Raw genomic sequence first — 27,189 nt, 5'->3', positions numbered from 1 at the left:
GCCTGCAGAGACTGAAACTGACATGTGAGATCTCCAACAACAGAGGCTTTGATGAGAACAGTTCAGGAACGAGGTCTTGGTGAATAATCTCTGTCTGCACCCCAGTATTTGGAATGCAAAAGCTCCAACAGATAACTACTGTATCATGATTGTGATTGGCTGGATATTTTTTGTCGGACTTGCATGTTATCTGGGGGCGTTTCCTGAAGTAATGGTAAGTGGCTACTGGGCCAGCCTCTGCTGGTCCTGGTGGGAAGAATGGAGGCCTTGCTACCTCATGAAGAGACAAAGGCCACCTTTCCTGAATCTGCATCCTCCAAAGCAGACCATTGGTCCCCAGGCAACTTTTCTTTTTTTGGGTGTGGGTGTGTGGGGGCAAACATAAATGGATGCCCTGCTTTCCTAAATTGACATTTGGGAGACTTTAATGGTAGGAACTTTAGGCCCAGTGTTGAGAGAGGAAGGGTGGGTCAGCCCCATCATGGAGAGCTGGTGGACAAACTCCATTCCCTCCCCCTCCTCCCAATCATTCCCCATAGAAGGCAGTCCTCTCTGCCTCTGGATAGAGCAGATCCTGTCTCTTGGTTCCCCTTTGACGCAGCGTCCAACACTAAAATGGATAGAGAGACGGCCTGCCCAGCCTATTTGTGAGCGCAAACATCAACTAAGAAGTGTGATTTTTGATGAAAATAACATGTGAGTATTGACTCAGGCCTTCCACTTTTTCACCCCCTAACTATCCCACTATGCTTCACAAGTTTCTACATTGCTACATAAAGACATTGTCAGGAGAAGCTCACTTCCTAATGGGGAATACTATCTTCTTTCCTGCAAGAAATTCTGCAATAATTATAGTTTTCTGGATGGTTCTCATTGCAGGAACAATTACTGTTAAGTAAAATGTGATTTTTCTCCAGAGAATCTGATGAACTAGAGAAAGAAAAAGTATGATATGTGTTTGGTGTTTTAAATGATGTCACCTGAATCCAGTCATCATCCTTCAATACTTCCCAACCATAACTTCATCCTATCCATTTGTTGCCTGTAGCCAAGTATCAATAGTCTTTTTTTGAGAGATGGACCTTTAATACTTTCCAAACATATCTTCATCCCCTCTGTTTGTTGCCTGTGGCCAAATATTAATGATTTCTTTTAAGAAATGGAGAAACTGAGGCAGACAAGCCAATGTGAATGACTGGTCTAAGGTTACACAAGTTAGGCACAATTGATGCTAGAAAGCAGGTCTCTGAATGGCTAATGGGAGACTCCTTCCATTATGCAAGTCTAGAAGGCATTTCCTATACCTTTAGGCCCCATTGGTTCTACCTCCCATTGCCCCAAAGTTCTCAGAGTTTCTTTTCATTTCATCCTGATGTCTTCACAACTGCTACTTCAAGCTACTTCTGCCAGAGAAAGAGGTCACTTTCTGGGCTTTAACAATTCAATAAATTCTATAGTTCTGTAGCAGGGCATTCATTGATTTTTCACTCTTTTCAAACAGAATGGCATCCTTCAAGGGGCAGTAGGTGATTTTGAACTCCTTACCCAAAGATACTCTCCTTATACAAGCTCAGAGAATGATGGGAAGATAGCATAACCTCTAAGAAATCAACTCTGCATGGGGATGGAGAATGAACTATAGGCATCAGGCATCTGGTTATCTTTTTATCTTCATTTTATGGCTAGAAAACATTTCTCCACCCTCACTCCTCCACTCCTACTTCCCACCTCCCAATCCACCAAGAGCTATTTCTTGCATGAGGTTGGAATTCCTAAGATGTACATCTTTAGAAATGCAAGACTTTTATTCCCTTTTGGCCAAGCCTCATAGAAGTAGGTGGAATTACTACTCATGGGTCTCCAATTCTTTCACTAGATATTTTGAGGGTGCCTGTTTTGACCTATTACTCTTATAAATGTTAGAAATTCTATTTCATATAAGTGGTTAAAACAAATTTTGGCAGGTGAATGGGGTGAAGCATTGGCTATGTCCTATGAAACTGGTCTGTGGGAAAGCAAGACCCTTCTCCAATTATGCTAAGATAGCTTAAGGTCATTTACCCAGGAAGCACCTATCTTGAGTCTAAAGAGCAATTTTATGCCCTGACCCTTTGTCCTTAGTCTGTTATCTCTGGGTGGGATGCTGAAGTCACAGTGTCTGTGCCACATGTTAGATGTCACAATTGACGGCCCAGTTATGCTCCCAGTGATGCCCAAGGGACCACTTCAGTTCAGGCGAGACCACAGGACTGCCCTGTCAGGGTTTGAAATTACAATGTCAGGCTTCCCACCTTTTCCTCTGTGATGAGGACTTCTCAGCTCCAGGGAGCCGGGGAATCACACATCTGACCTTCCATAAGCCACTCATCGTTTCTGCACCCACCAGACCCCCTCCCCTGCAAGGAAATCCACAATGATTGTGGTTTTCTGGATGATTCTCATTGCAGGAACGATATGGAAGGGGTATAAGTATCCCCCAGGAGGGGTAAGTGCACATTTTACTTTATTCTTCATCCCCCTATTCTGAAATATTAATGACCCCAAAAGTAAAAGGTTAGAATGAGTGAAACTTATCCAGTCACAACGTGTGTCCTCCTGTGGCCTGTTTTGTGTAAGGCTAAATTATAATTTGCTTTAAATTCAAGCTCACCTCAGCCACCCAATTTCATACTTCCTGGTAAACCTTTTTAAGACTGACCTCATCCTGAAAGCTTTGCAATCCTTCTTGAAGAAATTTTGTCTTTCTCGGCAGACACTTCTAGGGGCTGGAATGGAACTATTGGGTTGAGGAAGGGAGGAGATATAGATATGATGCCCTTGCCCCGTTGCCACACATGTAGTGTCCCTAAACCAGTTCTGATCTCACGACTTCCTGTTTCTAGACCCAGGTGGAAATGGGCAAAGAAGATCCTGGTGAACCAATGCAACTCTGAAGCTAAACCTGGCCAGCTGTATGGCTCCTCCTGTTGGTTTCGCATAAAGCAATTGCAAGTGATTTTGTCATATTTTATGTAAAAGTTACCGTACTTTTTAAGACAAATGAGGACTTGGTATTCTGTCAGCCCGCAACTGGTGGTGGTGGTGGTGTGGGTGGTGAGGATGGGATGGGATGTTGGTAGTGAGAAAGTCCCAACACTGGCAAAATGAATGACACCAGCTCTGTCTGCTAATCCCAGAAGCATCTGGTAGAGGATGCTGTGTGTGGGACAGGGATCACAATCTGGTTTTCTTGTAGCTTATCTATCCCCACTTTAAGGTTGGATGATTAATCAAATAAATGTCTTTAAGTGTTGAACGTTGGCAATTTCTGCTGAGACTTTTATAAACTTGTGGTATGTGCTTCCCAGAAGAAAGTATTTGAGGTGCCATTTAACCATGGCAAACATACTTTTTCTTCTAGGATTGGGGGGTGGTGGGGTAGATGTTCAATAATCCTAGGTAGATAGAGGTTGAAACATTATCAAAGTGTGAAGAAAAATAACTTTTTCAACATTTTATTATAAGTGAGCCGAGGAGAAAAAGTATGGTTGCCTTTATTCAGGGCTGGGTGCAGGTGCCTGCTTAGCAAGGGATAGATTCAATTGACTCAAATTTTTTTTTTAAAATCCATAAAATAATCTATTCTGTAACCTAACCACAAGACTAGTCCTGAATCTTACTTGACCAGATTCTAAAGCTCCAAATAAGTAACTGGACCTGGGCAATGGCCCATTTGTTGCTTGAATGTGGTTTTCTAAAGCCCACAAGTATAAAGATACCCACAGAAATTGTAATTTCCTTTTGGTGTGTCCTCAGTATCACCCATCCACCTTAGGGCTAGTTAACTTGTTTTGGGAGACCAAAACCCACTTTTAAAATTGTGTTATGTTAAGGAGTTGTGGGGTCAGACTAGATGCTGAAGACTTAACATGGAATAGACAAGGAGACTAAGAAATTATAGGCCAATTCTCCCCATAAACAAGAGATGGTACCAATATCTTGATTTTTTTTTCTAAAAAATATACCATGTAAAAAATAGACAAGAGCTAGTAATTATATATAGTATTATAAGGTTTGCAAAGAGTTTTACCTATCAAATTCATTTGATCTTCATAACTTTATATGAGGTAATGAGGTAGGTATTTACCTCTATTTTACTGGTGAAAGGAATATAGAAAGGTTTAATGATTTGCCCAAAGTAACACAGCTAAGGCAAGTTTAGATCAGTCTGACTCTCAGACCCACTTGCTATCAGTAAAAATGTAGTTTGTGAACACAGACAATTCAAGTCAGATTCCAATAGAGTTCCCTGGTTGCATGGGGATGTGGCTGCACTTTGACCAAACACTACTGCTCTTAAGTAGGGACTTGAAAATTTTGTTGGTAGTGAATTGTTATATTAAAATGTGACCAATAGTTAAGCTTGACACATTTACAAACTTCACTGCACTTAATGAACATCCCTTCCTCAATTTAAAAAAAAAAAAAAAAGGGAAGGACAGGGAAGTGTTAGAACTGCAAATCTGTGAAAACTAAAGATAGGCAAAGTTCCAAACATTCAAGGAATGTTCTCTTCTGCTCTCCAGATAGGTTCCTCTACACAGTGGGGGTGATTGGATTAGGTGATCTTTAAAGTCTGTTTTCAAGCTGATATGTAGAATTCACTTTTTTTTAAAGGGCTACTCATGAGCACATATATGACTAATTTTTTACATTTTTAAGGACATCATCTTATTCCATGAGTAGAACTTAAGCCCACCTCTCATTCCATCCCGAATTTAAAGATCCCAAGCCTCTTATCATGGATCCTCAACACCACCCCGCCCTCTCCCCGACACTTTCCTAAAGCAAATTTTGATCAAGAAAGCAGTGTTATCTGGCTGCCAGGATTACCAGCAGCAGATCAATGTCAAGCTAAGATCAGGGGGTGAGTGGAAGAGGGAAGAATTGAGAGGCAGGAAAACAAGCTAAAACTTTTGATTTTTCACCAATAATACATTACACCTGGTATCTCTTGGGTCTTGGCAAAAATGTCTGGAATTAAGTAGTCTATAGAAAATCTCAAGTTTTAGGTAAATAAAAGCAAACCAGTTAAAGTATAAATAAAATTTTTAATACCTATTTCTTTTATACATCAATTGAAAAACTTTCACCTATTAGTTTCTGCATGTGCAAAAGTATTCTCGCACTTCAACGGCACCAGAAAGACAGCTATGTAAAAGGGCTTTTTTTTTTTTTTTTTTTTTAAACACCTGATTTATCACATTGTGTTAAAAACACAATGATTTTGAACAAATAACCTCAAGGAAAATCTAGGGCTACCCTCAATTATACAAACATATTGCATCATGTCCACTCACCAAGTGTTAGTCTGATACATTCAAACATTAAAAATAAAACCACCAGTCTCTCTTCATATATTTATTCTCTTTCCAAGTGTTTTGGTTTCCTACTATACTTCAGAAATGTTCTGCAGCCACTTTTAAATTACAAAATGCAAAACAGAATAAAAATAATTTCTCAGGAAAAAATCTTCAGATTTACATAAAAAATTAACAGCTTCTCATAGACAGGTTATCTGATATATTCCTCCAACTCCCACTCCTTCACAGCATACAGTCTTCTGTATCTAAGGCTGCCTGTGATATGCAGTACCCTGGCCTCCAAGTAGACATTATATTACATTTACAGTATACAAAGACAATTTCTGGAAGTAACTTTAAATAGAAAGTGCCCTTACTTTGACTTAGCAACAGCATAGAAAGTAATTGTGCAATCAAAGCCACACTGGGGTTTTATGAAAACTACTTTCACATTATTAATTTCAGAAATGCTGCACCCATTATGGTTTTAGTACTTAACTACATTCACAAAATAACCTTACCTAATAAAAAGGCACATCTTCAAATATTGAAAAATATCCCCAAATAAAAAAAAAAATTAAAATCAAACACTTGATGCATGATCCTTTATGAATATCAGCCTATGTTCTGGTTTCTTCGCTTCTCAAGGTACATGAGTATTTCCAATGTTTTGCAAGCTGATTTTAAAATGAATTTTCTGGTGAGTAGTAGATGGGACTTAGAAAGAAGGTTAAGATGAATACAAATTCTAAGGCTGCCTTGAACTACCAAAGTTGGTAGTTGAAGTGCACCCTATTGTAATGCTGGTGTTGAGAGGGGCAAGACTGAAATCTATCTCACAAGCTCACCATGTTACAATGAGAGCTTCCCACATACAAGGAAGACTAGTCGTAACAACGCAATTGAACCAAATCCATATATATATATGTACGATGGACTTTTCTACTATATGTATAACTACACAAAAACACTAAAAGTTTCATAATCTAAAAATGAAAAACCCACTAACAAAATTTGTTAGCTAAGTCACAAAGTACTGTAGTATATTATTCCAAAACTCTTATTACTGTATGAGTCTACATGGGAAATAAACAATCTACTCTGTAAGAGGTGAAAAGTACAAAATGTACTGTGAGCATACCAGTAATGGTTAAGGGAAATAAAATCCCAACTATCTTAGTTTGACAGGAAAAACCCCCAAGGTCTTTAGAACCAGTTATACTGGTAAGTCTTTGTGGCTATAGTATGCAGGAGAGTAAAAAGCAGTCACATCAGGATATTATGTCATCAATGTCTCACAAATGCTCTAAATAGATGTTTTTCTAGAGATAAGATAAAGAAAATGCATAGTTTTCGCTAGGTCCAAATGAGACAATCTTCAAAATTCTAAAATTATGCAAAGCAGGCAGTTTGCCTGACTTTATAATAATTTAACCACAGCAAAATATTAATCATATTATTATATTCATAGTTTAGAAGGAATTCATCTTGAGCAAACTAATTTGTAAATAGAATCATCTGGCCCCATTAAGAGATGCTAATGTATGACCACAATCTATTGGCTAGGAGAAAAACTCACACAGGTTCTTTATTCTCTTTGCTTAGTGGGAAGACTAAAAGGAAGTGTGGGGAATCAAAGAATGTACACAGAAAGTTCTGTTCAAAGAAATGAATATAATGATGACTAAGAACCCTTAAAGGACTCCTCCTGGACCCCCTCCACACCCCCCTAATCCCTCCTAGGACAATAAAGGTCAATGGAGAATGTGTTCCATGAGTAGATGTGTCATCAATGTTCTACCATTTTCAGTTAACAGGTTAAAGTCCAGGCTTTTCGCTCTATAACATCATTTCATGGTTCAATTCTCTTGCTGACTTCTTGGGATTAAATTATTCTTTGGAAGTTAAGTCTTCTTGCTAGAAGTACGTGAAAAAATGGCTCAAATGGCACAAAACGTATGAACTGAGGGATGGAGAGATGGACAAAAATGAGTGAAAAATAAACCCTCAGCTTAGTAAGAAAGCAATGCCAGGGGACAGACTTTGTGAGCTTTCTTCAGTGCATAGCTTGAAATAAAGGTGCAATATTTGACAAAAGAGGTGATATTTTCGATATAAAAGTTAACATAATGTTTTCTGCCATTAAATGATCAGTACTAATTTAATGCCAATCTTTTAATACTGAGAGGCACTAAAAGTGTACCTTGAAGAAACTCTTAAGGGGGAAAACCAACCCATATTTAGCTTTAGATTTTAGATATAATGCTCCCAAATCTAACGCTGGAATAAAGCAACTCCTTTATTTAGGAATACTCTTTCTTCAATATAAAAGTGGACTTTAAAAAATAATTAGTCTACACAGTGACCTTTTTCTACTTTACCTTGGGCTTAGAACCAGGGTAATCATAAAACTGCAAAGAAAACTGGGTAAAGAATATTCTGTATCAAGAGGCAGAGCTTATAAAACTCCCAATATAACACACATTTTTGATTGAAAATGCTCAGCATCCAATCCTTGGACAATGTGGAGTCCAAGATAATTTATTACATTTTTATTTCAAAATCATAGGAATAGCAGCCATTCTGAAATTATGAACCCTACTTTATATTGTCAAATTATTTTAAGACCCCAGGATTCTCAAACACATAGGCCAGGGCAGATTCCTTTATTGCTGGCAACACTTGTGGAAAAGACTGACATTACAGGTTACTATTCTTAAGAGAAGCCTATGACATGATCTTATTGGTTCAGGGATGTCCTACCCAAATATCTGGGTAGTAACTATGGAAACAAAACAATCCTCACTTGATTTTTAACTGTCAAATAAATAACAGGTGACTAGCAAACAACTGGTGAGTGGACCCCCCACATCAGTGTGCATAGCTCATCAGTATCATTGCTGGCATCTTTGAACAGCTAATTTCATATATAAACATTCAAATGAATATTACATTTCATCTGCATTACAGATTTAACTCTGGCAAGTATTAAAAAATAAATACTTTCTGTTCAAACCACAGCCTTGTTTTCCAGTGCTTCCTTTACATATCTCCTTCTATAGTCCTCAAATAAAAACCAAAGGGAAAAAGGGGTTTTTTCCAGTCTGCAGAGAGTTCTCAATAAAGCCTTTTCTCCCAATGGTTAAAACCTGCAGCTAACGCAGTTTCATTTTCTTGGCTTTCCGGCGCTTGAGTTCCTCCTCTTCACGTCTCATTTCTTCTAGGTCTTCTTGCATACCAAGTCTCAAGCTGTATGAAAATAGAAACATTCTTTATTATGCCATGTAAGATAAATACCCTTCTCAAAAGGCGAGATAGAATAAAAGTAACAAAACTAACTAAAAATGTTAAATGAGGAGGAAGCTCATTTAGGCAGTGGAACTCAAATACATCAAACCACCTTAAGGAACCATTTTGTTGTCAAGAGTCACATGATAGGGAATGTAAATGTAATTATGGAAAATGTATAAGTAAAAAGTTTTATTATTCTTGCTAATATATCATATAATTAATGATAAGGACCATAAATCTTATTCAATAAAGATGCTCCCCTAAATATTACATTTTGTTTGTTCTGATGCTACTAGAAATAGTCACTTCAGAGAATTGAGGCTTTACTTTGTCATGAAGTCCATAGGAAATAGTAGGGAGAAGAAAAGTATTTCTCTAAATTTTCTTAGTCGGAAGATGAATACAATTTAATTCAAACATCAAGGCACCTTTAAAGTTTCAGGTACTGGGCAATGAGAAGACAGTCATTAACTTCCAAGAACCTTTCATAGGAATGTGGGGATATAGCTTCATAAATATTCCATTCATTGAGGAATGGTCAACAAGTTGTGGTAAATGAAAGTTAATAGACTACCGCCTATCTTTTAAGAAATGACAAAAAGAATCCTGTGAAGACTTATAAGAACTGATATAAAATAATTAAACAGAATCAGGAAAGCAACAATATATACACAATGATAACAATGTAAATTGTTGTGACTGAAATTAAACTTGAGGTATAAAAAGCTCCCAGTACAATGCCTTTATTGGTAAAGCTAGTAGTTACCAAAATGGGAGTTAAATTGTTAGTTCTTCAAAAAAGCTAAAAGACCTGGAGGGCAAGTCATTTTTATGAGAAAGGCTGAAGTACCCCAAAATTAGAGGGCATCATCATAGGTGGATATATATATGGTTATATAGCCTTGTAGTGTTACAGATACAGATTTGTAACTAACAGTTACAAAGTCCGAAGGAGCATAGGCTCAGGGAACACCAACTGGCTGAAAATTAGGAATGTGTGATTAGCAACCCCTTTTCCCATCTTGTCACTAGGAAACTGCATCTTACACACAGTTATCATTTTCTATTATTGTACAACTAGTAGAGGAGAGTTGCTAAGTTTTTTTAAATTATAGGACAGTCGAACTTTTAAACTGATCTGAGAGGAAAACTTGTCATAGGAAAGCTAAATAAACATACGAACTTCTGAAAGTAAAGATGAAGAGATGTGACTGCAAGTAGTTATATAAAATAGTGGTGATACTAGATTGAATCAATTATAAGATGTTATCAAAATTAATCTGATTTTCACAAAATGTTGAAAACAACCACCACAAAACAAAATAATATTCAGAAGTTATGACTTGGTATATATTTGATGTTATACAGATTTTTTTTTTTTTTTTTAAAGATTTCATTTTAAAAGATGGATCCTCTAGAAAGGCAGTGGGAAGAATATAATGGAAAATATAGGTGAATGTAAAAATAAGGCACCAAAATTTTATTTAAAAATAAAAATGAAGATGGTTTTGATAGAAGTGGGGAATTTTGGAAGGAGTTTGCGGAAGAAATTACGTTAGAAATTCTGTTTTGGAAATAGTGCCCACCATGAACTCTCTTAACCTGAAACTTCTAAGACCTAAGAAACTTCTAAGACCTTATTGTTGGGGCTCCTCACCATATACTGCCTCGTACTTTAAATCATTTTATGAGTAAAAGCTCATTAAGCTCTTTAAAAGCATGAACCCTCTTTATACTTCTTTTTCATCCATGTCTTCATAGCCTCAAGTATAAAGTGAAGAGCTCAGTATTTAGCTTTAGCTGATTATTTGCAATGATTTCTTGAAATGTAAAATCCTTGCTTTCATCAAGTATGAACATGAAGCTAGTCATAGTTCCACAAACAGAAAAGACTTTTACAGGTTACTGGGTCTGATGCATACCTTTTGGCTTCCTCTTTCTGTTGCTCTCTCCAGCTGCTTTCCATGTAACGTAAGGCATAATCACTTTCATCTTTGTATCTGAAAATCAGAAATTAAAAAAAAAAAAAAAAAAAAAAAAATCAGAAATTAACATTACAAAATAACTAAGATCCATCATTTAACAAGATCCCCAAATCTTATTTTGAAAAATAAATGTCTACTAGTTGACTAAGTAAACAAATTTCATACTTAAGATACTATTGGTTTTTCGCATGTGGGGGAAAAAAAAAAAAAAAAAAAAAAAAAGCTAGTGATATCCAAGCACTCTTAACATACAGATACACCACAATACATCCATTTCCCAAATGTTAAGACATTTCAGTTGTTCAAAGACTGTACTATTAAATTCTATTTTGCTACAACTTTTGATTATTTCCAGTTAACAAATAATGACATATTCAATAAACTTACTTGTTACGGTCATAGCCAAAGATTTCCCGAATATGTTTTGATATTTCTTCTTGAGGTTCTCCTTCATCATCAATGAAATCCTCCATTTCAGAGTCATATTCCTCCTCCTCCTCATCATCATGATACCGTTTCCGGGCCATAGGGGGAAACGGTGATCTCTGAGTACCTAGGCATTAAAAAATAAATTTAAAAAAAAAAAAAAAAAAAAAAAAAAAAAAAAAAAATCTTATTGCTGGGGGGAGGGATGGGGATGGTAATTGTTTTTTATAATAAATTACAAAACCCAGATATCTTTGATATTTGGGGTTTTTCCCCCCCCAAAGATGGGGTTAAGTGACTTGCCCAGGGTCACACAGCTAGGAAGTGTTAAGTGTCTGAGATCACATTTGAACTTGGGTCCTCCTGAATTCCAGGCTGGTGCTCTATCCACTGCGCCACCTAGCTGCCCTGATATTTGTTTAATAATGGAATTATCAAATCTTCTTTAAAAGCTAACCAGCTGTGAAAGAGACTACTGTGAAGGACTTGATGAAAAATAACATCCATACCTAGAGAAAGAACTTATTTTATCTGAAAACAGATTGAAGCATACTTTTTTTCTTTTCTTTTTTTTTGGGGGGGGAGAGAAGAAAAGAAAGGTGGAAAACTTTTTCTTTACAATATCCTTTTATGGAAATGTTTTGCAAAACTTCACAAGTGGCTTTTCAATAATGGGAAGAAAGGGAGAGAAAAAACAAATGGAAAAAAATTGTTTTGCATATTAACTGGGAAAAGTAAATATATATATATAGTAAAGGGGGGGATATATCCTTCTTCATTGCTTAGTAATTTCCAGTTCTCTGTTTTTAATATGTATGTATTTTTTCTTTTCCCCTAAGTATGTACAAGGGCAAGAAGCTTCTGTACTTTTACTCCTCTAACCCTCAGCCAAAGTGCTTAATGTAGCTGCAGCACTGCAGAAACTCCATCCACAAAATCAGAGCTTCATTGAATTCTGTGGGAGGAGCCCAGGAGAGATATTTCTTGCAGACTGCAAAACTTCAAGTATAACAGCCAGTTTCTCCCAAAGAGCTCGTTTCCCAAGACATTTTTAGAGTTAAAAATCTCAGATAGTAATCCATAAGATTTAGAATAGCTCTGGTGAATGAGCAAAATGATGTTCCTATCCTTTACCAGCACACAAATACTGAAAGAGATGATACAACAGATTTCTAGATGTAGATATGTTGAAATTCCCCCCAGGATATACAACACTCCCTTAGGGTCTTACCTTGTGGATATACAGCTGGTCTGTAGCCAGGTGGAGGAGACCTCATCCCATTCATCATCCCATTGCTGGGCCGGCTGCTGATATTCTTGGAAGAGATAGTTTCTGAAACAACTGTGCACCTGGGCTTTACAGGGGGACCTGAGCCACTGACTGTCCTCCCAGGGCCACCCGAGTTGCCCACGGGTCTCCCAGGGCCACCCGAGTTGCCCACGGGTCTCCCAGGGCCACCCGAGTTGCCCACGGGTCTCCCAGGGCCACCCGAGTTGCCCACGGGTCTCCCAGGGCCACCCACAGGCTTCCCAGGGCCACCTGAGCTTGGTCTCCCAGGGCCACTTGAGCCACTGACAGGTCGCCCAAGTTGGGTCACTGTCCGCCCTGTAGAGCTTGTACTACTGGCTAACTGGCCAGAGCTTAAATTGCTTGTAGGATGCCCACGGCCACTTGAGCCACTAACAGGTCGTCCAGTGGGACCTGACCCACTGATCAAGCGTTTGGATCCATTGATTTGCTGTTCAGGTCCTGAGCTGCAGCTGTCACCGTGTCTCCTAGGGCTTGGGCTTAGAACTGGCCGAGAAGTCCCCATGCCTGGCCGCCCTGAATTTGAGCTGGAACTGTTCCCTGGCTGCTTGGCACCTGAATTTCTTGACTTGTCATGTGGAGTGGAGATAGCTGCAGACTTGGAATGACTAGGATGAGAAGAAGGGGATTTGGAAGGTCTGTGCTCACTGGATTTTTGATTCCCACGAACTGGAGTCTTTGAGATTCCTGTGCCCACAGAATGGGAGCTAGGGCGGGACTTCTGTGCCCCATTAAGCAAGAGTTTGTGGCTTTCACTAGGTGAGGAGTGCTGGTCTCCAGGCCCTACTTTGGTCCTCTCTCCAGGTTGGGACTTAGTGGATGGCAGTCTCATAGGCTTCTCGTTGGCTGCTATAGGCCTAGATTTTTTCTCAGCACCTACTTGGGGAAGATGGCCTCCCCTGGAAGAGGAATGTTTGTCCCCAGGACCTTTGTGTCTTGCATTAACACTCTCTTTTGGGGAAGAAACCTTTCTGGACACAGTTGGGGGAGCTAGCCTTTTCTCTTTTTCAAGCACCTTTTTCTCTTTTCCTCTATCTATGTTTTTGTTTTTTCGCTCTAAGAATTCTTTTTCCCTCAGTTCTTCTGCAGTTCTGGGGCGTTCCTCTATTTTTTTTACTACCTTAATTTCCACAGGTTCGTACTGCTTTTTCTCAGCCAGCCTAATTAAGTCCGTGAAGTTCATGGGTGGAGGAGCACTTTTGAGGGGGGCCTTTGGCTTGGTTACAGACTTCAGAGGAGGGGGTTCTTCCTGCTCATACTCCTCTGATTCATCATGCTCTGACTCTGTCTGACAATATTCCAATGATTCTGGTTCTTCCTCATTCAAGTATTCTTGGTCTGCTCTGTGGCCTGTGGGTCCCTCGACTACCTGTTTCCTTCTTGATTTCTCTTCAACAGGCGTCCCATCATAACCATAGAAGTTGTCCTTTGTCCGCTTCGCCATGGCTCTTGCTTTTTTGTCATGTTTTAACTCGATGCGCTTTTTCACCAATTCCTCCTTTTTCCGCTTTTCCTCTAAAGCTAAAAATGATATATAGGAACATGTTAACAGAACAATAATGTAACAACATGACATTGTGCAACTAGAGAAACCCAAGATTCAACCTATAACTTTGCAGACCTCTAGGAAATATCATTCATTCAATAATGAATAGATTATACATGGTTTTCCATATGACAAGCATATGAAAGACAGTTACTCAAATCAAAATAAAATGGCTTAACAAGGTTATTTTACAAATTAGCCCAGATTCCAAGAACCTTCAAAGTAATCATTTGCCTTCTGAAGGAAACTATGACTGAACTTTACAGTTACCAAGATTTAGTTTTTTATTGATTGCATCATTGCCTTTATATTCCTATAAATCTTATATTGCAAATAAAAATCAAGTAGACTGAGTTACAAAGCTCTATTTTGTAAAGAGGAAATTTACTAATAAGAGATCAATGGCTTCCTCAACAAGCTCAAAGACTTTAAGGAGATGCAGCCCCTTTTTATAAGCAATGGGACAAAGAACAGAAGGAGGTAAAAGAGGAAAACAATGGGATTAGTCAAAAAGAGTGGCAACCTTTGAGGATAGGAATAATAAGATTATTTAAAAATCTGGAATGTGGGCAAGGCAACCCCTCCTTCCATCTAGACAATGATGATTAATATAGTCTACCTAGAACAAGCAGGAATAACTAATGCCAGAAAAAAAATTTCTCCAGTAGTACAAAAACAGCTGGAGACAATATATTTCCAGGAATGGTTATCTTGCAGGCTGTGACAGAGATAACAGAACTGAATTAACATAGTTAATGATATAGAAAATAACAAGTTTCCTTGGTATGAAATGAGTTGCAGGTAGTGTAACTAATAATTCTCTTTGAATTATAATGCAGAGCTAATTTTCTCATTTAGTTGTATATATCAAGAACACAAAGTATATCATACCCAAAGCTAGTCTCAAAAGAAGGCTGTTCTCAACAAAAATTAAAACAACCCCCCCCAAAATAAAACAAACAAAACAAAAAATCCCCCCAAACTAAAAGCATTAAGCTGAAATATGATAAAACATTCATTTGGGCCATGGTTAGATAAAAGCCATAGCCAAATATGCGTACAGTCTTGGTTTCAAGGAATTTATAATCCAATAAAGGGTCATAGGACAAATACTAGAATTCTTCACATTGTAAACAAGAATGAACAAAGTTAATAAACTATCTACATACATATAAAGGAATTGTGAAGGTGGGAGAGCTGAGGTCAAATGGACTTACCTTTTCTTCTTAGCTCTTCTTCCTTGCGCTTGAGGAAAGCTTGCACTGCTGCTGACTGTACACCCTTGACTTTGGGATCTCTTTTAGGAGGACCTACTGCCAAACTATATCTTTTCTGAAAGGGAAAAAAGGAAAGTTCTAATAAGAATGCTGTGCCTCTGAACCATCCTTTGGCCCATTCATTTCCTAACATAATCTGATTCTAAGCAGCCATGTTTAATTTCCATGAAAGATTTATTTCAACTCCAAAGGATCAGTACACATCAAAGAGAGGAATGGAAAAGAACAGGAGCGGTGAAGTTTTGCTGTATGTATACTAAATTACCTTTAAAAGGCATACTTTGGTGTATTTAAGATCCTAAAACCATAATTTTAAAATAACTTAACAAATCTCTTCCACTCTGGATAACAGACTCATCTTTAGATATTTAAAGGTCTTAGGTAGCAATAGGCGAAGGCAAAAAACAGTTCCCTAGACCAGAGGTTCCAAACATAGGATATGCATCCAGGAGGTATGAGCATCTTAGCCATGGAGGGTACTGTGAATATATGGTAAATAGCTATATCATTTCCTAGCAAGCTTAATCTATTTATTTATGTGTATATTCATGATAAATTCTGCAGAATTTATTTCCTTTCATAATGAAAAAGGAAGAGGCTGTTATCATATAACAGTTTATTCAAAGGAAAAGCAGTATGGTATTGAAGAAGGCTTTAGGAACCCCCCCCCAATATAATAGGTAGGGGAAGTATCTGTCTAATAGGTTCTATAATGGGGGCTCAGCCTCCAGAGTTCTCAATAATTAAGATTCCATCTTTAAAAAATGATTAAGTGGCAAAATAATTATTTCTTTATTACTGTGCTCCAATTCTAGAAAGATCATACACAGTATAACTGAAAAATAAGGATCAATCTGAGTTTGAATAGACATTTAAATTTGTCCTTGGCTTAAGAAAGAATTCTAAGGGGAAAAAAAAAAGAGCTGATGAACATTTCTAAGTGTCTAATAATCATCCTTAGGCTTTTAGGATGAGGGTATCCTTTCTGTAAATCATGTTCTCTACAGTTCTGATAAAGATGCTATTTTAATTTTTAAAAAATTTTCTAAGGCATGGGTGTGCAGGCTTTGTATTGAAGTTAATTATTAATTTGCAGAGTCAACTGCCAGGCTCTTAGCAGGGTTTATATTTTACTTCCAAATGGCAACTATCTTTCCTGTAAATGTCTCATTAGCTTAGCACAGATGGCATTTCTTTGGGTTTTAATTTTTATGCAATATAGTCATGGAATGACTAAAACTAAGATAATATTTATTTGAATTACTAAAATGAAAACAGAATGTGGCACTCTCATTGCAAACCTATGTTAAGTAACAAACTAATTACTATGTAGGGTTTGATTTAGTTCCAGGATTATGGCACTTTTCATTCATGAAACTATCAGAGGAGGAAAAAGATCACAAGCCCAATGATATTGGTGAAATGAAAAATATACTAAAACAAGTAAAATTAAAGGAGCAATCTCAAGTCAAAAGTGTCCAGAATGGTCTGGAAAGGAAAATTTAAGGATCCATATATGCATGTGGCACAGAGAACATTTTGAAAACAGCTTAAAAGTGCCAGGTAAGTGAATTTATTCATGAAGCCAGATCTAATCTAACCAGTATATCCTGTGCTACCAGCATCAACACATCTATCAAGAGAACTCCCAATTAAAGTACCTAAATGTTTGTTTTTAGTCACCTTGTATTTCAGGCTTCCTGAATTCAGAGAAATGCTGTGGTGGTGTGGTAGTAAAGTGCTAATCAATTAACATTTGGCCTAGCCCAGTACTGGGGCAGCTAGGTGGCCTGAAAAGGGGGTTTGGAAGCAGAAGAATGTTAGTTCAAATCTGGTCTCAGACATTTACTGATTATATATGACTGTAAACAAGCCACTTAACCCTTTTGGCCTGTTTTTTCATCTGTAAAATGGGCTAGGAGAAAATGGTAAACCGCTCACTCTCTTTGCCAAAGAAAACCCAAAATGGAATCATGAAGAATTGGACACAATTGAAACAACACAAAACCAGGTTTGTGTCAGTTAATATAGAATGTATAAAACAGGTCCAAAATCATCAAGAATTTAAGAGATTATTAGACTATTATATAGGGAAAGGACAAAGGGGGAAGACTGGAGAATGTGAAAATGGTAGATGGGTCTGTTTCCAGAGAGGGTATTTAAAACTTGATCTCAACCAACAGAAAAAATATCAGAAAATGGGAGGCATATCCAATCCTTCCTGAAAGCCAATCATGAATGGGTATTCCTTAGCTTTAATCCTCCCACTCCTGGACCAAAAGTAAGGGGCTCCTCAAGAATCCAAAGCTTAACCTGACCAAAAAGACCAATTTCCTTGCCTTGTTCCTCTTCTCCCTTTCCTCAATACCATAAAGGTAGTTCAGTCTAGGAGTATAAAGAAGTCTCCTCAAAAGGCTCAGGCTAGGATTCCACACCCAGATCTGCTCTTCTTTTTCCCTGAAGGTATCACCATCCCCCTTCAGGTGTCTCATAGATTCTCAATCTTTCCAGGCTCCTCCCTCAACCGAAAATGCTTTTTTCAAAGTTAACCAAGATACAGCGCCAGACCAGATGGTTTCTTCTTGCCCTTTCTGAAGCATCTGTCACTGCTATCAACCTTTGCCCTTCCAGATCATCCTTACTATGTCAACACAATTTGTAATAACTTTTCAGTCACTTCCTCTCATTTTTATTGATTCCTTGTCCATTCAATCCTATTCACTTTCATCCTTACATTGTTAGTACACACTCCAAACATTGTGGGCCAAGCACTAGCCTAGTCTGAGGGTACAACCCTCAAAGAGCTTTCATTATAATAATGGCAAAAAGCATACAGTGAATCAAAGGGCAGGAGAAAGAGGCACATTGGTATTGAAAACTTCAGGGATGATGAGTGGGATCATAGAAAATTGACATTTCTTCCAAAAACAGTATGGCAAAGCTGAATATTTGCTAATGGTAAAATAAAATAAAATAAAAGAACCCCTCTCTCATCTACTACTATTGTCCTATATATGTCTCCCCCTTTAGATCTGTTCTCCAATTCCTCACTTTTCCCACTATTTTAACTCTATACTCTTATCCATCACTCAGCTGAAACTGTGCTCTTCAGAGATGTGAATGAATCTCATCTCCTTCAACTTCACGGAAGCACTTCAGTGGTACTCTTGGATAGTCTACTTTTCAGGTTTTTAACCACTCAGCTTTCCTCTAAACCTGAAGTGTTGAATCATCATCAGTATCATCCTACTACACTCCAAGGTTTTCACATAGGCCCTTTCCCCTGCCCTCCACCCCCAACTAACACTCTGGATATCACCTCATCAACTTCCATTGATCCAATTATTATTTTTATGCATATGAATCCCAAATCTCTCTCAGAGATTTTCTCCTGAGCTCCAGTTCCATATCAAATACTTACTGGACATTAAAAACCAGGTGTCATCTCATTCAACATAACCAAAACAGAATTCATCTTTTCCCCAAACTCACACCTTTTGAATTTCTTTATTACTGTAAAGGTGCCCTTCAACAGTAAGCTAAAAGAATAAAAGATGTCATATCCAGGAGTGTATTCTAATGTTGTCATCCTCATTCTTAACCACACAAATCAAATTCACAGGACTGATTGTTTCATTTCTATAACCTCTTTAGGAGAAATCCTTTCCTCTCTACCTATGCAGTCCATCCGTGTGGCCTGGCACTCTCCCTACCCCTCTCTCCCCTTTCAGGCCCTCACCAACTTTCCCTGGACAGCTAATTTGACTTCCTAATTTGGTTTCCCTGCCTCAAATCTCTTTCATGCTGGCAAAGTGATTTTCCTAAAGTTCAAGTTTCATCGTGTCACATCCATTTCTCCCAACTCCAAAGGGACTCTAGAATAAAATATAAACCCTTTTGTTTAAAATGTTTTACTTTAAGAAAAAAATTTAAACAACCAAAAAAGAACATTTCCATACAGTCTCTGCAAAACCAGAAATGACCATTTTTTACATTGCTTGTTTTTATAAAAGTATATGAGTCAAAAATGTCCATCTGTGCTACCTTCTGTGTATTTTTTAAATACATGTTAGAATGATCCCCTTTTTTGCAGGGGGACCATTTATTGCCAACCTGTCTTCCTCTATTCTTTAACCCCAATTACCTTTAAAGGAGGGGGGGGAAGAAGAAATCTCAAACAAATGAGCACAATCAAGCAAAATTAATTCAGAGTAGCCATGTCCAAAAATATATGTCTATCATGCCTCATTATAGGTCTTCCAAAGACTCGGTTGGTCTTGGATCAAGATTCTTAAACCTTTACAAGTTTTTTCCTTTTTTTAAATTATTGTTACATAACTTGTATATCTATCTAGTTTGCTCACTTTACTGTTTCAGGCCATACCATTCAAGATTCTCAGAAATAGTCTCGATCAAGAAGTTTCATTAATTTGTGATTATTCCCCACCTCATACCATCCTCCTCAAACACTGTCCCCTTCTTCTGGAACAAATCTTTTAATAGTTTGGCTTTTTTCTTATACTTTTCTAACTCTTGCAGCACTAGGTGATTTAGCCATACTGGCTTATTTTTGCCATTCCACATATGAAAGATGTTCCATTGTCTTCTATGTCTTTGCTAGAAGGCTAAAGGCCTCTGAAAAAGAATTTCTCCAACTTATACCGAGTTGAAATCTTGTTTCCTAGAAGCTTTCTGTGCCTCACCCACCTTCCAATAGTCTAATCCTGAGCCTTGGGACCATGTAGAAATCTAATTAGATTTTTTTCCATAGGATCTAAACTATGACTTTATAATTACTGAGGGTCTTTTGGGTGGGGAGTGGGAGGGAGAATAGGAAGATCAGAAAGGAATAAACCAGAATTGGGAAATTTCCTAAGGTTATTCAGATTTAAGTTTTTTACTTAATATAAAGTTTGACTATATAATCTCAGAACCAATTATTTTCTTAGTTCAAGGAATAAACCAGAATTGGGAAATTTCCTAAGGTTATTCAGATATAAGTTTTTTTCTTAATATAAAGTTTGACTATATAATCTTGGAACCACCTGTTATTTTCTTAGTTTTCCACTGGGAAATAATTCAGGATGCCTTTTTCTTTTTTTTCTTTTTTTTTTTTTTAAAGTCATGATGCAACCTTGTCTTTGTTTTTAACTAAGAATATTCTGGGATAAGAGTTTTATCTCTCAAAAATAAAAAAATAGAGCTATTTCCTCTTTGAAAGTTTTGTTTCTTAGGTTAACCATGACAAAAGAGCCACTCCCCTCACAATCAACCCCCCTCAAAAAGAAGTAATGTTAAGCACAAGGGTCTGAGTAGTCTGTGCAGGTGGTTTGAAGCAGCTGGGCAATTCTGGCCCTTAAATGAAACTATTATTTCTTGATTTTTTTAGTCCCTTCCGGTGGGCTCTGAAGCTAAGCACTCCCTCAGAGCAAAGCCTGGGGAAATAGCTCTGTAAGTGAGGCTTAGCTAATTAAAAATAAATAAAAAATAGAACATCCCAGAACATAATAAGCACTATATAAATGTTAGCTATTATTTTTCTCTTTTTTATTTATTTATTAAGTCAGAATTTATTTTATTTTTGCTGAGGCAATTGGGGTTAAATGACTTGCCCAACGTCATACAGCCTGTCTGAGGTCACATTTGAACTTGGTTCCTACTGACTTCAGGGCTCTATCCATTGAGCCACCGAGCTGCCCCTAAAGCCAGAATTTTAAGATCTGAAACTGATTTTAGAGAACATCTGGCTCAACTTCCTGACTTTAGAGATAGGCTAAAAGGGCCCAGAAGTTAAGTGATGCTTAAGTTATACAGAGAGTTAGTTGCAAAGATAGGTGGTCTCTAATACCACTAATATCAGGACTTTTTTCTTATAGCACTAGTCAGTCATTCAGAGAGGCTTATAACATTTAATTTGAAAAACAAATCAATAGACTTTCCAGTAATTAAGTCAGTTGTGAGTGGAAATATAGTATTAGATTTGCACACAAGATGTATTGCTTAAAGAAAAACAATCCCACTCCTTGATACTATGTATTGACTAAAAAAGGAAGATTTATTGAACCTCTCCATACTGACCTATCTAGAAAATTTAAAAAAAAAAAAAAAAAATGAAAGCAATCCTATTTCTCAAAGATTTCAGAGGCTTATGATATACAGCTGTGACTACACATTTTTATTTTGGGAAGGAAGATGTGCATTTAAAAAATTTTGGGGTTAAAAAGTAATGTAAATTATGAATTACATGATTGACTTTAGAAACTTTAGAAAAAAGATTTAACAGGAAATAACTCTTAAATTAAAAAAAAAAGTTGAAAGTAATCCTATTTCTCAAGATTTCAGAGGCTTATGATGTACAGCTGTGACTAACATTTTTTTGGGGGGGGGAAGCTGTGTATTTTAAAAAGTAATGTAAATTTACAAATTACATGACTGACTTTAAAAACAAAACTTTCCAACGGAAATAACCGTTTTTTTTTTCTTTTTAAGGAGAGAGGAAACTCTTAAAAAGTTGAAGACAAACTGCAAATTACAAATAGTATTTCATATACATAAGGTGTTCAATAAATATCAGGTGATCTGAATTAGTACAGTTGTTTATTTTCTATTCCTGACTACTCAAACCACAGGTATCATCACACACTGTGTAGCTGGGCTGGGAGCACTGTCAAGAGGACACAGAATTGGCCAATTTGTATATGAAAAGGCAATAGCCAACTCCCATGTTTCACTGTGCTTTAAGACTATCCCTAGGTCTACAGTTTGCATTCAGTAAATCCTGAGGGAATAAGACAAACACTGCTGGATTTGCAAAGCTTCTGGCTGTAAGAACTCTAAATTTAGATCTGCTGGCTTAAGGAGTGTCCCATCGCCCAAATCAATGAATGATTTTTTCTTTTTTCTGACCTCTAACACTGAAGATTTCCTCCTCTTCTGGGGTCAGAGAGGCTACAAATCTTTCTAGATATCTCCCAGTTGTCTACTTCTCTGGCTCCTCATCACTTTCCCATTTTTAAATGTATTCCTTATCCAAGGGTTCTGTCTTCAGGCTCTTCTTTTACATGGTCTCCTTTGCAAATCAACTATCAGCTCTACACAAATTATTTAGGCAACTAACTGTCAGTGGATGGAATACTGGATCTAGGTGTTAGAAAGACTGGAGTTCAAATCCAGACTCAGAATTCTTGCTTTGTTGCAGGACCCTAGGAAAGTCACTTAACTGCTACCTGTCTCAATTTCCATATCTTTAAAGTGGGGGTATAACAATACCTAGCTCCCAAGGAGTTTGTGAGGATAAAATAAAATATTTGCAAAAGGCACGTTGCAAACCACAAATATATAATGCTATATAAATCCTAACTACTATCATTATTTTAGCTACTTTCAGCACAGAGCTTATATTTCTCCCAAATCTGTTCTTTTGAGTTCTCTTTATTAGTATCACCATTCATTCATTTTGGCTTGGAGTCTATCTTGAAGTCTCTCCAACACTCTAGCTTCAATTCCCAGTGATGTATGTGCTTCATTAAGAGTTAAAGACTTTAAAAAAAAAAAAAAAAAGAAAAAGAAAAAAGGGGGGCAGCTAGGTGGCGCAGTGGACAGAGCACCAGCCTGGAATTCAGGAGGACCCAAGTTCAAATGTGGTCTCAGACACTTAACACTTCCTAGCTGTTTGACCCTGGGCAAGTCACTTAACCCCAGACTCAGGGGGGGGGGGGGGGAAAGAGTTAAGACTGTTTCTGATCCCCTTCCCCCTTTAGTCAAACAGTAGGCAGCATTTTTCACCTCAAACTGTCGTTATATCCCACCCCTCTCAGTATTCCCTTCTGTACTTTAAAATGGAACCCAAATGCTATCCTCAAAAATACAGTAGGCAAGTTTCTTCATCAAGGCACATTTTATTCTAATACCTGCAAGGGAAAAGCAGTTCAAACTTTACAAAAACACTTCCTATGGTCCTCACTACAACCTAGGGAGGTTGGTGCTAATGCTCATCTCCCCCTCCCCCTTTTTGGAGGAAATCGAGGTTGATAGAAATTGACTTATCACACAATAACCGACAGTGAACTTTGAATATTCCTTGATTGGAGGTCCAGACCTCTATTCCATGCTATCCAGCTACCCTGTAACGTTCTGGAAACAAGTAACATAGTTACAGCAAGTTGAGCAGGTGTTCTATCCAGAGACAGCGAAGTCCCAGGGGAAGAACAGTTTCCCTTAGCCCTTCAGGGCTGACATGGATTGAATTTACCCGATTCTCAGTTACAAAGGAGTAATGACTTTTCTCTCCAAGGAACTCGCACAGTACTTTTGTACCAGGGTTAATTGTGTATGTATCCAGTCTTAGCACAGGGAAAGACGTGACCTCGAGGGTGCTGGGGTCACGTCTCACTCACCCTTTCAGCCACACACTCAGACAGCAGGCACTTACTTAGAAGCCCTTAACGGCAGAATTTTCTCTCAAGTTTCCTACACTTATCTCGACTAAACAAGTACTATTTACGTTTCCTTTGCAGGCTCAGCAGAAAAGGTGACAACCCCAGATGGGGGGAGGGCTGCTCATCTTATTGGCTGCTGCAGCTGAGTAGGAGGGGACGCGGAGAGGGAGACCCAAACCATCCGCGACAGCCACCGGCCAGCTTTGGTCATCATGCAATCGCAGACAGACAAAAAGAGTGTATTAGGTCGAGGGAGAGCGAAGCCCCGGGCGTTTGCAGGCGCTCAAGGGGCCGAGGGCCGAGCGGTGCTGGAGAGAACAAAACTAACTTCCAGTCGGGCTTTTCTACCTTTGGGGAACTTCGCCAGCATCTTCCCCTCCCCCCCTCCCCGCCCCGACTCGAGACGAGCCCGGAGTTTCTAGTTGGAAGCAACTTGAGAGATGACGTCTCTTTCGTTTCACACGGGAAGCGGTCTCCGACCCGGGAAGGGGACCGGTCCCAGGCAAGCGCGAGGCCACCAGCACTTAGTCAGGCACCCTCCCTCCGACACCCACTGCCCCCCCCCCCCCGCGGTCCCAGCTGTGACCCCGGCCGTTAGCAGCGTAGCCGGCGCGCGGCAACGGCCGGGTTCCCTCATGCCCGGGCGCTCCCGGCTCCGGCAGGACGGTCGCCTGCTCCCGGCTGTCCCCGGGCTCCGGCAGAGGGTGGTCCCCGAGCGAGCGCAGCGCTTGCTTCCCCCTCCCCCCCACCCACCCCGCGCTCCTGGCAGGCTTCACTTACCGGGATGATGTTGAGTCCCTGCTGTTCCGACGCCACCATCAGGATGTCCCGGAAGTCCATGGTGCGAAGCCTTGGGGCCGAGCCGGGCCAGGGCAGCACTGAGGCTCGCGGGCGCAGCCGGGCGCCCGGGCGGCTACAGCTGCCCCCTGAGCTCCCCAACCCGCGCCCTCCACCCCACGTCTACTTCCGGCGCCTTCCAAATTTGGAAGACCCCCCTCAGCCCACACTCTGCCCTCCCCGTTCTGGGGCAACCTATAATATTTCGGTTGCGTCACCCCGTTTCGTGCGTCACTCTCGAGAGCTTCCGCACTCTACACCGGATACACGTTAAAAGAGGGTCGGATGACTTTTCAGCCTTTGGCGACCGCCTGGGAGGCGGGATCAAGCCTTGATAGACCAATGACGAGCTATGGCTGAGGTTCAGGGGTGGAGAGTGAGGAGAGTGGTGCGCAGGCGCCTGGATCTGCGGAAGTGACAGGCGAGCTGCACAGCTGTCCCGGCTTATCTTTGCTCTTGTGCGGCTCCGAATCGTGGGCTCGTGTTCTCTGGCTTCGGTGGTGGTCTTGCCGGGGCCGCGATCCGAATCGGCTGCAGACGGGCGCCTCCTCACGAGCTGAACTGAATTGTGTCAAGAGGAGCCGGACTTCTTCTATATAACGCTGGCCGCGCGCGCGCCTACTGGTTACCCTGCTCGAGAGCCCTACTGGCTTCACGCTGGGCGCTCATGCGCTCTTTTTAAACTCGCGAACTCGTCCCCAGTGCCCGGAGGAATTCCAGGCCCCTCTTAGGCCTCCAACTGAAGCTCCGAATGAGCCGAGGCTCCCAACTATATAAAGACTTGGGAGGGACTTTAATAGTTGTGGGCAGTGGGGGGCGGTTGGCAAATTGGTGCCTGGGGGAGGGGGGGAGACGAAGGGGGAGTTCGAGAAGTGAACCCGAGATGTCAGGGAGAAAAGCTTCAAATAATATCCACTAGATTTTGATACATTGAGAATCCCTAAGCTTAAGGAGTTTATATTTTAAAAACATTGATATTTTTCTATTTTTACCCAAATTTATCCCTCCCCGAACAAAATAAAAGCCTAAGGCAAAGTTTCACTTCACATATTGTGCATCACTTCCGCAGTCCCGCACCTCCGAAAGAAAAAGAGGAAACGGCGTTTGTTTTATTTAGGTCCAAGCTTGTTCATTTTAATAGTTTCCACCTGATCTTCCCAATCACCGTAGCTTGCGAGGGCTGCTTTCTGTGATCTTTAGAGCACCTTCCCACTCTAAACATTCTGGAATTTTATATTAAAGACTTAGCTTGTTTCTGCTAGATCTAGATGTGCTTAGAGCCCTTAATTACACGTCATCTCTGTCGGAGTGAAGGACGATCGTTCTGGAGGAGTCGTGCCAGAGCCTGGTCCTGGGAGTCTGCATAAAGAAGCTTTGAGTTAGATCCTTACTGAAACCCAGAGTCGTCATTCTTCTCATTCCATGCAGCTGGTATGGGAATTGTGGTCCATTCAGATTGTCAGTGGCCGTTATTTTCTAGAATTCCAGGTAGGAAGGATTCTGAGGGATTACCCAGTAGTGGGTCTAGTTTATTTTCAAAACAAAACAGTTCATAGGCTATCAACCCACACCTTCCAAGATCCCAGTCACTATGAATGTTTTTCTCCAGTGTTTTGCTGGATGATGCCTTCTTCCAAAGGAGAAACCTCATACGGTGACCCAGCATCTGCACTAGGGGAAAAGGAGAAAGCTCACAACCAAGACATGTCCCTAAATCTGAGGATTCTGAGTGGGGATAAACTTCCAATGTAGCAAGATACAAACTTAAGAAAGGCTATAATCAAGGGTGGGATTTAGCATAAATGTATATTTTCTAGAGAGAGCAATGTAAATTAATCTATCTTCCATCCCTCTCCACTAGGGGTGGCAACTTTATCCACTAAAAGCCCTCTTTGGTTATAATTTTTACAAATGAACATACTTTGTCATTTTTATATAACTCCTTTCAGAATTTCTTCAGGTTCAAAAGCTAAATTTCTTGGACTCTTTGTTTTCTGGTTATGAACCTGAGGCTAAAAAACATCTTCATAAAGGGATCTGTGCATAGTTATAAGGAAAGTGATGTTCCATTTAAGAAATACAGAATAAAATATTGAAGGTAGGGTACAAAGATAAGGTTCCTATTGTCTAATCCTGCAAGTAGAAGAAATGTTATTGGACACCAAGCACAATTTTGTGAATTAGCTTAAAATTGGGGAAAGTTTGAGAAAAGGTCATTACCTACTGAAGGAGCATCCCGGAGGAAAGGGGTCTGTATGGTGATGAGAATGAACACTGTGCCAGGCAAGCATCTAGATGTTTAATGTACAGGCTGTGGGAGTTCAGGAAAGTCTCGGAACTATTCATTGCTCTCCAGATAATTATCTTAATATAAATTGGGCAGAAGGTACTAATCTTAGTTGTTAGAGAAAGTTTCTCCTCGGGAGCTCTACAATGATGAATACAAAGGCCGACTTAAAAAAAAAAATCTAGAAATGTTTAGCCTAGAGAGGACTTAGTGGTGGGGAAGGGAAGGAAGGAGAGTCATTTAGTCTGATGGTAGTTGTCTTCATGTATCTGAAGTTCTATCACTTGAAAAATGAATTAGACTTGTTCTGTTTAACCAAGAAAGCAAATCCAGGAACAATGAAAATTTGGAGAGGATCTTTAGGCTAAGATTTTTGGGGAAATTTGGGAAAAATTTCCAAATAGAACTATTCAGAAGTGGTGGAATAAGCTACTTCAGGAGGTAATGGATT

General features: G+C 39.3%; 1 protein-coding gene across 2 annotated transcripts; it reads right to left on the bottom strand.

Annotated features, from left to right (window-relative positions):
* Positions 1–5,385: 5,385 nt before the first annotated feature.
* On the bottom strand, positions 5,386–26,913 carry SPTY2D1 (SPT2 chromatin protein domain containing 1). Of its 2 annotated transcripts, XR_012483480.1 has the most exons (7): positions 24,395–26,913; positions 15,117–15,231; positions 12,547–13,874; positions 12,276–12,490; positions 11,006–11,171; positions 10,556–10,633; positions 5,386–8,591 (listed from the first exon to the last, which is right to left on the bottom strand). XR_012483480.1 is itself a non-coding variant. In XM_074275237.1 (6 exons), exons 1-6 carry the CDS (start codon positions 24,452–24,454, stop codon positions 8,498–8,500), a joined length of 2,112 nt encoding a protein of 703 aa, XP_074131338.1. In that variant the 5' UTR covers positions 24,455–26,913; the 3' UTR covers positions 5,386–8,497. The 2 variants fall into 2 exon arrangements, 1 of the variants encoding a protein (XP_074131338.1); XM_074275237.1 differs by having other exon boundaries at positions 12,276–13,874.
* Positions 26,914–27,189: the final 276 nt, after the last annotated feature.

The sequence above is a fragment of the Sminthopsis crassicaudata genome, chromosome 6 (genome assembly GCF_048593235.1).
Source record: "Sminthopsis crassicaudata isolate SCR6 chromosome 6, ASM4859323v1, whole genome shotgun sequence".
Taxonomy (NCBI): Eukaryota; Metazoa; Chordata; class Mammalia; order Dasyuromorphia; family Dasyuridae; genus Sminthopsis; species Sminthopsis crassicaudata.
Note: the sequence above shows the minus strand (reverse complement) of the source record. Positions and strands in the feature narration are given on the sequence as shown.